Source organism: Labeo rohita, chromosome 23, assembly GCF_022985175.1.
Source record: "Labeo rohita strain BAU-BD-2019 chromosome 23, IGBB_LRoh.1.0, whole genome shotgun sequence".
Taxonomy (NCBI): Eukaryota; Metazoa; Chordata; class Actinopteri; order Cypriniformes; family Cyprinidae; genus Labeo; species Labeo rohita.
Window position 1 is genome coordinate 19,654,214 of NC_066891.1, and position 15,715 is coordinate 19,669,928.

Sequence of the window (15,715 nt, forward strand, 5' to 3'; positions counted from 1 at the left end):
TACAGTGAAAATGAATGGTTGTCATGCTTTAAGTATAAGAAAAAGCCTCATAGAAGTAGTCAATTCGCATAATATTCCTAGTCGTGTAACTCGGATGTAAACAACAGCAAATTGTTCTGCTAATTTATGCTGTTGAAAATGCATGGAAGCAGCTAAATCATATAGAAAAGGACTTAGTATGCATGAAAAGGCACAGTATTTTGACAAACTGAAGTTAATATGTGGTAAGATCTTAGCCTAATATTTCACCTACCTGACTGGAAATGATAATAACAAACACGAATGTTGTCAAGATTCTTGCCCTGGAAATCCTGGTTCAGTTTGGCCAACCACGAACACATTTTGTTTCTCAGACAGATTTTCTCCATGATTTGTTATAAATTTTGGCAGTCGTTAGTACTCTAAATGTTTTTCCCAGTCTGAGTGATTAGTACAGCCCAAAAGATGACAATAATTGACCATTTTTAGCAGCAATAATCAGCAAAACGTGCAAGTTTTGTTCGGTTCAGTGGCATTGTTTGCGTTCAGTGCTGCCAATATGACCGACTGATGTGAAAACACTCTATGATAGGAATAAACTTGTGTTTATTTTGATCTTTGAAAAAAATCTTCCCTTCTATCTCTAAAATCTCTGTATTGGGATTTAAATATTTAAATGAAATATATATTCAGATAATAAACGCTCAAGTAAGATTTTCAGTTTTACATATTCAAGTTTATTATGTCACAAGTGGTTATAAGACAAGCTAGATCCAAATACATTTATATCACTGGCTTCAAACCTACATGAACATGAATGAGATTTAGTAGGAAAAATTAACCCAAAAATGAAAATTTGATCATCGTTTAATCACTATCAACTCATTTCAGACCTGTATGTCTTTCACAAAAGAAGATATTTTTATCATTGTCAGTTGTCAATGCAATGAAAGTCAATGGGGTCCAAACCAAGACTGGACCTCACTGATTTTAATTATATGGGCAAAATAAGACAATTTTCGAAATATTTCATTTTGTGTTCCACATAATACAGTCATCATACAGGTTTGGAATGACATGAGGGTTGAGTAAATGGGAGAAGTTAATTTTTTTTTTTTTTCAGTTTGAGCGCTAAATAATTACTTACATTTCAGTCTGTGGCTCACAAAAAAGGGAATGTGTGGCTTAGAGCACTAGAAATGATAGTTGGACTGCTTGTGGCATCATTTTTGCAGATTGGCTGTCTCTGGTCATTATTAACTTTCATTTTATGGAAAAGAGAAGTATCATCATTCTGCAAAACTTCCCATTTGTGTTCCAGAAAAAAAAAAAAATAAATCAGAGCAATGTGTCTATGGGTAAACAATGATGGGGTGAACTAACGCTTGAAAAGGCGGATAGCTGGCAGCTGGGATAGATGCTCCCTTGAAAGCAGTATTGAAGAATAGATGTGTGAGTCTTCAGAGACAAAACTTGGCAGATAAGCAGAGATGAAACGCAGGAGAGGAGAGATGTGCTCCCTGTGCCCACAAAGCACGTCACGATGTCAGACTTCACGGGAAGTGCAGGAAAGACTACAGTGACTCAAGCTGCTTAATATGGGATTAGAGAGTGTGTGTGTGAGAGAGAGTGTGTCCGTGTGTATCTTCATGCAGAAAAAGAGCGACAAGTGCAGGAAAGAGAATCGTGATTGTCAGATAAGCAGTCTCATCTCAGCATGACCTCTACTTAGCTCCTATTTATTGCTCTGAACTGTCCCTCAAAGCTCTCGCTATCTCTTAAAAAATGTTATTGCTCAGAAGTTGCTCTTTCATAGCTTACGTGAGTTAAGGAAAATCTAAGTAATGTTAGTAAAGACATTTTAGAATGATTTCTGAAGGATCGTGTGACACTGAAGACTGGATTAATGATGCTGAAAATTCAGCTTAAAATATAAAATGTTAAAGGGTCATGAAACCCCCCTGTTTCAGCACTGGTTAGTTCTCACCATAGTTTTGAAAAATGCTTCAAAAGTGGGCGTGGTGCGCTGCGGAGTGGAGAGAGTCAACTTCGGGTTCAGTCAACTGACAGTTTCATTTCGCTCCCATTGAGTTAACAACACAAATAAATGCACAGCCATTTGCACTCTGCATCGAAAACATATATGTGACCCTGGACCACAAAACCAGTCTTAAGTCACTGGGGTATATTTGTAGCAATAGCCAAAAATACATTGCATGGGTCAAAATTATTGATTTTTCTTTTATGCCAAAAATCATTAGGAAATTATGTAAAGATCATGTTTCATGAAGATATTTAGTAAAATTTCTACTGTAAATATATTAAAACTTAATTTTTGATTAGTAATATGCATTAGTTAGAGCTTCATTTGGACAATTTTAAAGGTGATTTTCTCAATATTTAGATTTTTTTGCACCCTCAGATTCCAGATATTCAAATATTGCAAATATTACACTCGGTCCTATCAGTGGAAAACTTGTTTATTCAGCTTTCAGATGATATATAAAGCTCAATTTCGAAAAATTGACCGTTATGACTGGTTTTGTGGTCCAGGGTCACATATATGAACGTGCTGTTGCACCTCTATTAACGTTTAAGGCTTATTTTGCGCCATTTATAATCCTTTTGATACGTTGCGTTAATGAGTTGTTAATGAGAACGCTATAATTATAAGACACCGATGCGTCATCGATGTACTATGGTCCATTGCTGCGTCACAAACTGTGACGTCAGCATAATGTAGATTTTACACCCGGAAGATGAACATAGAGCAAAAAAGCTCAAAATTAACCAGTTTTCTCCAACAATTAAAATTAATGGATCCTAACATTGTCATATATGATGTGCAACACAAACACCTCTGCTTAAATCTCAGAAAAAGTAGTCTGGGGTTTCATGAACCTTTAAAATATAATCAAATAGAAAACAGCTATTTTGAATTGTAATAATATTTAAAAATATTGGTGTTCTTACCCTGGTGAAAAAAAGCATATGCTGATGCTGGTTTAAGCTGGTCCTTAGCTGGTTTATGCTGGTCATGTTGCTGGTCAAGGACCAGCATAAACCAGCAAAGGACCAGCTTAAACCAGCATCAAAACCTACCTAACCAGCATCCCAGCATCAAAACATACCTACCAGCATATGCTGTTTTTTTCACCAGGGTAGTGTATCTTTAATTACATAAATGCAGCCTTCATGAGCGTAAGAGACTTACGGTTCCCCAGCATTTGAATGGTAGTATATGAGTTTCGTTGGGATCTCTTCTGTATCTCTTAGTGACATTACTGTATCCATACCTCAAGAGCAAAATCTGAGACGCAGGAGACTTAATCACATTGCTGACTAGGAAAAACCATTGAGATGCATCAAAGATCTCATTTGCGATATTTCGTTTCTATTGGCAGCCATCAGAGCAAGGCATATTTTAATTAACAACTTAGTCTCAGGCAGTATTTGCTAATTGCTTTTGCAGAAATTCATTTTTTCATAGTCCATAACATGCATGTTCAGAATTATGCTCACTTTAATGGCCTTTGGTGCAATTGTGGTGTCACGTCATTGTGTTTTGTAGATAATGAAAGTTAGCAGCAAATATTGTGGACAGACACACGTCTGAAGATTTCTTTAAAAATTAGATCAGGGTTGAGGAGTAACTGTGTCACGGATGTGGTATGCAGTATCAATGGTCACATCACATGAGTTTCTGTACTGTTGTGTAGGTAGCGATGTTGTGGTTTACTGTTGTGTAATTAGACAAGTTGGTTTGTTTCCATTCTGAAAGGCATTAAATGTTTGGGTATGCTGCATTTCATAGTGTGACTTCAGTATTGTATTGACATTGGCAGGAAAGAGTGTGTGGGTGCTGGTGGGAAATATATGTTGTGCGTTTTAGCTGTGATTTGCATCTCCATTTAAAAGTTCATGGTGAATAAGTTTTTTCAAAGATGTTAATACTTTTATTCAGCAAAGATGCATTAAATTGAACAAAAGTGACTGTAAAGACTTACAATTGGTATTTAAAGAGAGAATTCACCTCAAAAATGAACATTTGTGAACCTGAACCACAAAACCAGTCAAAAGTAGCATGAGTATATTTGTAGCAATAGCCAACAATACATTGCATGGGTCAAAATGATCGATTTTTCTTTTATGCCAAAAATCATTAGAATATTAAATAAAGATCATGTTCCATGAAGATATTTTGTAAATTTCCTACCGTTAATACCATAAACCCTTATGACTGGTTTTGTGGTCTAGGGTCATATTTGGTTGTCATTCTGTCTCATTGACATGTTGTTTCAAACCCATATGACTTTCTTTTTTCCTTGAAATATAAAAAAAGTATTAGATAGAATGTTCAAGCTGCAATTTTCCAAGCAGTCAAAGTTACTACTATAACTTTGTGTGAGGATCAGACTGAAATTTCAAGGGATAGTTCACCCAAAAATGAAAATTCAGTCATTAATTACTCACCCTCTATCATTCCAAACCAGTAAGACCTTTGTTCATCTTCGAACACAAATGATGATATTTTTAATGAAATTTGAGAGCTTTCTGACACTGCATAGACAGGAACAAAACAGACACATTCAAGGCCTAGTAAGGTTGTAAGGACATCATTAAAATAGTCTGTGAAAGCTCAGAAAGCTCTCGGATTTCATCAGAAATATCTTAATTTGAGTTCTGAAGATGAACAAAGATCTTACAGGTTTGGAACGACATGAGGGTTAGTGGGTCACATGACAGAATGACAGAATTTTCATTTTTGGGTGAACTGTCCCTTTAAGTGATTATTAACTGAAAATGGTGCCTTGAAAATCATATTTGACAGCCATGGTTACATTTATTTTAAAAAAGTGCAGCTTAGCCATTCAGCCTATTATTGTCTGTTTTGTTCCACTGAAGAAAGAAGACCATATGGGTTTGGAATGACATGAGTGTGAATATGTGAACTTGAACTTTCATGGTGGGGTTAGCTATACCCTTAAATAAGCATTTTGTGATGCGTCATGTTCAGCCTTTAATATTTGTGCCTTTGTCTGTGCGGCGGGAGCATCAATCCATGGCAATGAGAGAACACAGCAGAGGTCTCAGCGGTGGTGGCTATAAGTGTGTGTGTGTGTGAGGGTCCCTGTGGTCCTCTGCTCTGAGAGATAAGACCAGAGCTCAGCTTCTTTCCAGCCTCCACTGGGAGCGTAAAACAGGATTGATCCCATGGATCTCCAATTCCCCTCAGTTTCTTTAACTCAATACAGCAGACAGATCAAGTTTAAACAGGCACATTCACTCAGTCAGGACACCGGAGTGGTTTCACGCAGGCATTCCAGTGGTGGATCAATATATGTGCTTTGCTTGCTTATGTGTACCCGACAGTATATGTATATTTAACATTAGAATTCACCACCAGCATTATGCTGATTTGTGAATTGCTAAATGGATTATGCAATTAGATGAGTGGACACCATGTAAGGATTTATTTATAGAAATGCAGTGTTGCATTTTTTTTTTCGTCTGAAGTAGATTAGAGTTCAAATGGTTCAATCTTTTCTATAAAATAGAGAAACTACTGCCAAGAGTATCAAAAACGCACTGACGTTCAGGCATACACTAATGCAATAGAATTCAACCCCATTGTGCACAAATCCGATTCAACTCTTGTGAATCAATAATAGCATTATCATAATGAAGTCTCTGCTGAGTTCTGATTGGCTGGCTGAGGCTTTTGACCTCTAAACCGTGAGATGGAGGAAGTGAAGAGCAGACTGTCATGAGTGCTCAATGACTGAGAGTGCATGATGTGCCTTTTACATGGAATCAGGTGACAGGAAAATGTGTTGCTTAAAAAAAAGTCTATACTATTAGTATTATGGGTAAACTGCAATAATTAGGCCTGTTTATTTATTTGATGCCATGGTTACATGAAAAGCTTTGTGCTCATGTGATAGGGTTAAAAAAAACCTACCTTCAAACAGTTTCACTCAGAAATTGTTAGTAAATTTCAAAAATAATTACAAAGAAACAGCAAGTAAATTACATTTTGAAGTAGAAAGACAGGAAATGTATTTTCTTGTAAAATGTACCACAATAGTCTTAAAAAAAAGTGAAGTATTTTATTTGTTTACTTTTATTTAGGGCTGGGCGATTTTTCCGATTATATCGGTTAATTCGATTTAAAGGAGAAGTCCACTTCCAAAACAACAATTTACAAATAATGTACTCACCCCCTTGTCATCCAAGATGTTCATGTCTTTCTTTCTTCAGTCGTAAAGAAATTGTTTTTTGAGGAAAACATTTCAGCATTTTTCTTTGTATAATGGACTATGGTTTTGAACTTCCAAAAGGCAATTTAAACTTCAAACAGTCCCAAATGTGATTGTAAACGATCCCAGCCAAGGAAAAAGGGTCTTATCTAGCGAAACAATCTGTTATTTTCATTTTAAAAAATACAGTTTATGTACTTTTAATGCCAAACGCTCGTCTTGTCTTACTCTGCTTGGACTGTTTTTGTTCCTGTTCATGACAGTTAGGATATGTCGAAAAACTCCCATCTCATGTTCTCCCTCAACTTCAAAATCGTCCTATATCGCTGTTTTACTTTTTTTGTTAAGGGTGTTTGGTTATCTTTGCATGTTCACGTTGCAAAGACTGGGTCAGTACTTCTGCAGTGATGTAGGATGATTTTGAAATGATTTTTGAAGTTGAGGGAGAAAATACGGTCTGAGTTTTTCGACATACCCTAACTGTCTTGAGCCAGAGTACACAGAGTTCAAGAACTGCAAGGCAAGACAAGCATTTGAGAATAAAAAGTATTTAAATTGTATTTTTTTTGTAAATAACCGATCGTTTCACTAGATAAGACCCTTCTTTCTCGGCTGGGATTGTTTACAACCGCATTTGGAATCGTTTGAAGCTGCATTTAAACTGTCTTTTGGAAATTCAAACTTGGGCACCATATCAGTCCATTATATGGAGAAAAATGCTGAAATGTTTTGCTCAAAAAACATAGTTTCTTTACGACTGAAGAAAGAAAGACATGAACATCGTGGAAGACAAGGGGGTGAGTACATTATTCGTAAATTGTTGTTCTGGAAGAGGACTTCTCCTTTAACTACTACTGTATGTCTGATATTTCATGTTTGCATCATGGTGACAGGCTAAAAGCCCCTGTTCATTGTTTCTACACAACATTTATAGTTAATAGTCTACTGGTGTTATTCCTTCAGTCGTTTTGAATTTGAATTACCTTGATTTTTGAGAATTTTGAAAAGCATTTTCCTTGTATTATTTCTGAACATATAATATATATAAGACAAGTTTGTACAAGATGTGTTGTACTTTATGCATCTTTTCTGCAAAGATATTTAGTGATTTGTTTAACATTTACATCATGTTGACAACTTCATGTGTGCTGCACTTGGAATAGACTATTCTTTAACTAGAGTGTTAATAAAGAACAAGTTACTTGATCATGTTGTAGGTACGTTTTCAAGTTGACTAGTTAAAAATCATAAAAAATCAAAAATCGAAGTTTAGATTTTTTGCCAGATCGCTCAGCCCTACTTTCATTTCATGTAAGCATGCACACTGTACATAAAAACACGTCTGAAGATTTCGACAGAGACGATGACTTGCAATTTTTATGCCTAACCTTACTTATTTGAACCAGTACATACAAACATTGAAATAAGAGAGATGGACGTTCTACGTCAGAATGCCAGCTCCTGCGTCAGCAGCACTACATGCATTTCTTTTCGTGAAAGCACATCTGATACGGAAGAGAAGAAATTGTTTGAAAAAGTCATTATTTTTGTTTCTTTGCACATAAAAAGTAGCTTCATAAAATTAAGGTTGAACAACTAATATCACGTGGGCTATTTTAACGATGACCTTACTACCTTTCTGGGCCTTGAATGTGAGTTGCGTTGCTGTCTATGCAGGGTTAAAAAGCTTGGATTTCATCAAAAATATCTTAATTTGTGTTCTGAAGATGAACAAAGGTATTACGTGTTTGGAACAACATGAGGGTGAGTAATTAAGGACAAGATTTTTATTTTTAGTTGAACTATCACTTTAACTCGGATTTATTGCTCTCTATACATGTGTGGTACCCTAAATTCTTCATGCACAGTGCTAGAGCAGCACTCTGTGATCTGACTATGAGTGTGTGTGTTTGTGCCGAAAGCCGTGATGACTCAGGTCCCTCCACCCTCTCATAAGACCAACGGCCATCACTGGCGCAACTCACAGGAACTCAAGCACAGTTCAGTCTAACGTCCTACAACAAACAATCAGTCACGTAGACATAGTCAGAGCTTCTAAAAATTCCTCCCTTCCCTGTCTGTCGTGTTTAAGGCCTTTAATTTGAGTTATTAGCTCATGCTTTAGAGCAGTGGTTTTCATCTGGTGGGTTGCGAGTAAAAATTGGGTCACAGCTTTGTCTGATTGGATTGTAGGCAGAATTGAAGATGTTAAATGCAAATAATAAAATGTTAGGATAGCAAAAGAAGACAAAAACAGTTCCTATATCGTTTGGTGTTGATATCAAAGACTGTGTGTCCAATTAGACTCTATTTTTGCAGATTGGTGGAAGCAGCCAAACTTGGCAGATGCCAACATGGACAGGTTGCATTGTGCAAAAATAAATACAGTTTTGGTATTGTGTTGGGTTGCCTCGTGACGTTCAATCTTCTTGAGAACTAGAGAGGTTTGTTTTTAGAAGTTGTAAAAAATGTGTGGATACTTAATTTAGGATTGACAGGATGTCTTGATGTGAGACTCTTTCTGAATCACACACATAGAAGACAAACAGGATGTGGGCAGGTGCGCTCTGTTCGCTTAACCGTTTTCGTCTTCTGGAAGTGCCAGAGACACGTCATACTAAAGTAATTTTTTTGCATCTCTCTTCCTCTCCTGTCTCTCTGAACTCGTATTACTTCCATATGCCATTTATGGTTTGCTTCTGTCTTGTACTTGGTCTTCGTCACAACTCTTACCAAAATTCTCTTCTTGTGTCTGTGTCTTTTCCAGGCAAGGACAATCACATTTAACCACAGTCTCAGGAAACAGAAGTAGAAAACTTATCAGGCCCCTGCAACCTTCTCTTCTCTGAAAACGAACCTTTAAATGCACAGACTTAGTGCTGAGAGAGAATTGCTTGGATTGGAACTCCCTCTGTGTTCACAAACACACACACACACACACACACACACACAAACATACACGTGCATACAGAGACTTCCCTGTTCCGTTTCTGCTGAGGGCACAGATTGAACGACTGAAAAGAGTGAAAAGGTTTTTATTTACGAGCTCCAGACCTAAAGTGGAATGCCTTTCTGCACTGTAATGGAAATATAACTCACTTTGCAAAATAAAAACACCAATACATTGAAACTGGAATTAGAATAGTTTATTTGTGAAGAGGAACAACCCTTTGCGTGATCATCTCAGTCACTGTGAACAAGTCAACAGGAGTGCTACACCAACGAAGGAGAAAATGACATCACATGGAAAACTTAGAAAGGAAAAGGGGAGTCTGGCGGAGTATGAGACGCAAATCAAAGGTAAAAAAGCCTAATGTACTGCTCTATATGTAACGTTTGTTCTATGTGTGAGATGTAGGCCTACACTGTGATGTATTTATAGGCAGTATTAGGGATGCTGTCTTCCCTCATCCAATCAGCTCCCAGCCCCAGGCCAGGGACACTAGTGCAGGGGGATACACAGTCATTAGTTCATGTCGCTTTTTGTACTGAAAGCCATCTATATGTGATCTCTTTCCCTTGTATTTCTTTGCTCAGAGGTGCGGGGTCAGCTCTCAGAGCAGCTAAAAATCCTAGATGCACAGCTGGAGGTCAAGACACAGCAGCTGCAGGATCTAAGCGAGTACCTGCGCAGACGCGGGGAGATCGAGGCAGAGTATGCCCGCTCTCTGGAGAAACTCAGCGAGAGGTTCACTGTGAAGACCAAGAGGTACTCATCCTGCTTTTAGCACTCAAGTTAAACTGAGATGTGGCCTTGTGATGTATGCCTACATATCAATCAGTAGATTGATAGCTCTATACAGTAGATTGACAGATCTATCGATTTATGCATAGATTGTTTGTATGAGTGAGCCAATGAATCATTCACTCAACCGATTCATTTGAACACACTGGCTCTTTCAGTAAAAAAGTGCAGTAAATGACTGTCTGTGTCCGAAATTGCATATTAGTATGAATGTAATCCGGACATACTACAGTTGGCATGTTTTCATCATGAGCGTCAGTTCCATTTCTAGGCTCAGTTGTTTCCAGACCTGGATGCAGTTTTCAGAATTTCCCCAAAAATGTTAATTAATTTTAGGACATTTTGGGTCAGATTTACGAAACGGGGCAAACTGGCGTTAGAGTGCATTTCCATAAAAGAATGGGAGGGGAAAATTCCGCATGTGATTTACTGACAATGCGCACATTAACGAACACAGAGGCAGCCAGATCGTTTCCATAATGAAAAGCGCAATCTACCAAGAGCAGTGCAAATTACCACCTGCTTTAAGACATGCTTTTTTGGGCATTAAATAATGGCGCAAATACCAGTAATTTGACGAGCACAGAGTTAAATCGCTTTGCGTGATTCATTTTAATACTCTCCCCCCCATATATTTTGGATCTGAAAGGGAAACTCCTACAAATGCAAATTCAGTAAGGTCAGGTGCAAAAATAACTGTGTCCATGGCTTTTCAACACTATTTCTTACTTGTGCGATTTTAGTAAATCCTGACAGTACTGTTTTAATGCGAAAAGATGGTTTGCGCTGACGCAAGCTGTTAGCAATTCATACCCTTCATTTTTTTCACGTTTTGTTATGTTGCTACCTTGTGGTAAATTGTTTTAAATTACTTTTTTCTACATCAGTTTACACTCCATTCGCCATAATGACAAAGCAAAAACAGAATTGTCAACTTCATAAATTTATATATAAAAAAAACTGAAATAAATACGTTGCATAAGTATTCATACTCTTAACTCAGTACTTAAGTTAAGGAATCTTTTTCAGCCTCAAGTCTTTTTGGGTATGATGCAACAAGCTTTGCACATCTGCATTTGGCAATTATCTGCCATTCTTCGCTTCACCTTTTCGCCTCTCAAGCTCTGTCATCTTGGATGGCGGCTGGCAGACATTTTCAGGTTTCTTCAGAAATGTTTGATTGGGTTCAAGCTCTGGCTGGGCCACTCAAGGACATTCACAGAGTTGTCTATAACCCACTCTTGATGTGTGATTGAGATCATCAGCTCATTAGTTCAGTTCATGGATCTCTCTCCTAATGAGTTGATGATCTCAATCAGGTGTGTGAAATAAGGGAGACATGCAAAATGTGCAGAGCAGGGGGCCCCCAGGACCAGGATTGAGAACCACTGCCCTATAATGATAAAAATCCATGCAGTGGTTTTTAATTAATCTGTAAAAATAATATCCCCTTTTTCAAATCGAGCCATTCTCAGATGTGGCGTCACACCGACAGAGGCCGCTCCCATGATAGTTGATTGACATGAGCGTCTTACCTCAGATCAGCTGTCACAGTCCACCCTCTTTGTTTCGATGTCGGAGCAGGGATGTAAGTTAGAAAAGAATATCTCCGATTGAGCGATTGAGGTGTTGTGTTGCTGGATGTAATAATGAACGTAGTGGTTGTCATTTACTCCCGGCATCTGAGCCGCTGAAGATGCAGTGGATTACGTTTGTTTCTGAAGGGAATGCACCTCCTGATCTACATATATCCGTCTGTGTTCGCGCGAATCATTCATGATCCAGCTTCACTTAGTAGTAGTATAAGTATAAGGGTTTTTTAATGAATCTTTGCGATCGCCTTTCCTAATAATGTGCTAGTTAGCAAGTGTAGTGGCTATATGTGGCTAAAGTAAACAGGCTCGTCTTTCCACAGAGAGAAGAGAGGGGTGAGCAGAGCTCATTTGCATTTAAAGCAGCCTCGACCAGAATGAGATGATTTTTGCAGAGCTTATTTTGGCAAGGTAAAAAGGGTGTTGTTTTACACAACCATTGAGAATTTTTAACCAAAGTATATTATAGACTTTTCATTAAGACCCTGAAGAATCATATCAACTTGTGGAAAATGGGCATCCGATGACCCCTTTAAGGCTATCTTAATATTTTGGTGCATTGAGCTTTCTTTCTACTCTGACAAGTCCCTCAGTCCCTGCCACTGAAAAACAGCCCCACAACGTGAGGCTTCTACCAGCACACTTTACGTTTGGGGTAGTACTCTGCGGGTGATGAGCAGTGATTGGTTTCCTTCAAACATTATACTTGAAATTGAGTTTAATCAGACCAGAGAATCTTGTTTCTCAAAGTCTGAAGGTGCTTTTTTTGCAAATTCCAAGTGTGTTTTCATGTGTCTTCACTGAGGAGAGGATTGAGTCTTGCCACTCCACCATAAAGCCCAGATCGGTAAAGTGTTGCAGTGATGTTTGTCATTCTGTAAGTTTCTCCCATCTGCATTTATGATCATAGAGCTCAACTACAGTGACCATCACGTTCTTGGTCACCACTCTAACCAAAGCCCTTCTCCATCTATTGCTCAGTTTGACCAGGAGGCCAGCTCTAGGAAGAGTCATGGTTGTTTTAAACTTCTTCCATTAAGGGTAATGGAGGCTACATGCTTCTGTGGACTTTCAGTGCAGAATTTTTTTCTGAACTCTTCCCCAGATGTGTGGCTTGATGCAGCCCTGTCTCTGAGCTCTACATGGAGTTTTTATTTTTACCTCAGGGCTTGGTTTTTGCTCTAATGTGCATTTTCAGCTGTTAGATTTTTTATAAAGATGTGTGTGCCTTTCCAAATCATACCCATTCAATTAAATTTGCCACAGGTTAACTCCACTAGAAGTGTAGTAACATCTACAAGTGATATGAATGCTGCTGAGCTAAATTTCACCTTTCTCAGAAAAGTGTATGAATACTTATGCAATGGGATCATTTAAGGTTTTTATTTTTAATAAATTTGCAAAAAACAGTTTTTGCTTTGCTGTTATGGTTTATTGAGTGTAAATTAATGTAAAAACATAAGACAGCAACATTACAAAATGTGAAAAAAAATGAAGGGGTATGTACACTTTCGCAAGGCACTGTAATAGCAAGCTCACATTCAGATTTTTTCACTTGAAGTTGTCACAATGCAGAAGAAAAGGTGTCACTACACTGTCACTATTTCTTTAAAATTCTATTTCACAATTTTAACCTTCTTTTTTATTCTCTGTGCTCCTCTTTAGGAAGGAGCAGTTGGACCTGTCGGTGGCTCAGTGCTGGTCTGTTCTGCTGACCCAGACCAGGCAGGAGAGCCGAGATCACAGTTCACTGAGTGAGCTTTGCTGCAACACACTCACGCAGCGGCTCTCGCACTGCATAGAGGACACACACCGCCTGGCAAAACGGGTACAGAAATCTCTCTCTTCCACTCTATTACCAGATCCGACATCTAAATCCCCCTCCTTCTCTTCCTCTCTTATTTACAGAAATAACACTCCCACACAAAACACAGGCAAACCGTCTTCCTTATTTCATACTGACTCTTATTCTCTGTTTCAGAGCAAGGAGGTGGGACTCCAGATGCAGGATGAACTCTTGAAAGTCACCACAGAGCTGCAGACGGTAGGTTGGAGGCTGTTTTGCTGTGAAAATGCTAAATTTACATGGAGGAACACGCTCTAGTGAACTGAAATACAGTCCAAATGGCATCAGCTTTGAATTACATCATCTCGCTGCGGCCAGAGACTGCGTGATTAAACTTGACTAAACACCACATGATGCACATATCTGCTCATGCATTTATGATTGACTGTGTATGCATGTCTTTCTGTAGACCCTTGAGTTTCAGTGCATTTTGGTACATCCTGTAGCACAAAAAGCCCACGTGCCCCCCTGCTTTCCAGAGCTCATTTCTAGCTGTGCTCGGGTCAGAGCTGCAAGATCAAGCCCGCTGACCCCAGCTGACAGCAGCTGTGTGCTCTGTATACCCTCCAGTAGACAGACAGCTTGCCTACCACAAGTGTCTTGGCTCAAGGCTCAGTGATTTTTTTTTTGTGTTTGCGTATATGTTCTTTTTGCAGTCATACAAGGTATTTAATGTCACTGAAAATAAATGTTTCAAGCTTGATCATAAAAAAATTAAAATAGAACTTGTAGTTGAGTGTGTCACAATGTAAATGTTGTTTTATTTATACATCAAACAATAAGATTATCTCAATAATTGTAAAAAAAAAAATGCCCATGAAAAAAATGATTAAAAATATAATAATAATAATAATAATAATAATAATAATAATTATTATTATTATTATTATTATTATTGTTTTATTTGTAAATAGGCTTAAAATATCTGGCTTATTATGTTAAAAAACAATTTAAAAAAATATATGCATATGTAGTAAAAAGAAAACGTATTTGTAATATCTTGTTTTATTTTTAAAAAGGCTTAAAATTACCTGGCTTATTACGTTAAAACAATAAAAAAAAAGATATGCCTATGGAGTAAAAATACTTGTAAAAAACTTGTTTATAATAATAATTACATATATAATAATGATAATTTTAAATAATATAAACAATTATTATTATTAATATTATTATTATTATTGCTAGTAGTAGTATAGTTTTTTGTTTAGTTTTATTTGTAAATCTTAACAACAAGCTTAAAGTATCTGGCGTAGTATGTTAAAAACAATGGAAAGAAATGTGCCTATGAAGTAAAACTAAACATATTTATAATAATAATAATAATAAATGTATTATTATTTTTTTATTTTATTTCATTTTTTAATCTTTTCTTGTTTTTTAAATAGGCTTAAAATTACCTGGCTCTTATGTTAAAAACAATTTAAAAAAATGTCTATGGAATAAAAATAAGCGTAAAATATATATTATAATTCTAAATATAATAATACTTAAATGTGCTTAATAATAATTTTAAATAACTTTAAATAATATAAACAATTAGTAGTAGTAGTTGTAGTAGTAGTAGTAGAAGTAGAAGTATAGTTTTTTTTATTTGTTTTTAGTTTATTTTGTAGTTTTGTCATTTTTTTCTTAATCGTTTTTATCTTTTTATTTATAGGTTTCTTTTATTTGTAAATCAAACAATAAGCTTAAAGTATCTGGCATATTAAGTTATAAAACTATTTTTTTAAAAAAGATATGCCCAGGGGAATAAAAAATAAACACATTTATAAGATAAATAATACTTATATAAAACAATAATAAGAAGAATTATTATTATTATTATTATTATTATTATAGTTTTTTAATACGGTTTATTTATGAATCTATTAATAAGCCTAACATTATCTGTCCCATTATGTTACAATAAAAATTAGTAAAAAATTATTTGCCCATGGAGTAAAAAAAATAAAGTTTACCGTGTTTTAAGGATGTTTAGATTTTACTGGAAAACCATTAATGAATATGAATTAAGTTTTTTTTGTGTTGTTTTTTTTTTTTTGCTGTGCATGTTGTAATAGTGTTTGATTTCTTACAGGCTTTGAAAACTTACCATCAGTATCACATCGACTCTCTGGCTGCTGAAGGTAAGCTCAAAGAGGCCACACGTCTGGAGGAGAAACAGACGGGCAAGTCAGCTGATCTCGGGCTCAGCCAATCAGGAGGGCAAAGGCGCAGCTCTGTGAAAAAAATGGAGAGACTGATGGAGAAGGTAACAGCCGGTGGTTTGTAAGAATGAAAGATTGTGACA

The 15,715-nt window shown here is 36.7% G+C and overlaps 1 protein-coding gene across 3 annotated transcripts in view; it reads left to right on the plus strand.

Moving 5' to 3' along the window:
* The window catches only part of arhgap4b (Rho GTPase activating protein 4b), a 40,388-nt gene that overhangs the window by 860 nt on the left and 23,813 nt on the right, over positions 1-15,715 (plus strand). For all 3 annotated transcript variants that reach the window (XM_051096111.1, XM_051096112.1, XM_051096113.1), the window contains exons 2-6: positions 9,007-9,539; positions 9,777-9,948; positions 13,242-13,404; positions 13,558-13,620; positions 15,503-15,676. In XM_051096111.1, coding sequence (XP_050952068.1) covers positions 9,473-9,539; positions 9,777-9,948; positions 13,242-13,404; positions 13,558-13,620; positions 15,503-15,676 — 639 coding nt within the window. In that variant the 5' untranslated portion in view covers positions 9,007-9,472. The remainder of the gene's footprint in view (positions 1-9,006; positions 9,540-9,776; positions 9,949-13,241; positions 13,405-13,557; positions 13,621-15,502; positions 15,677-15,715) is intronic.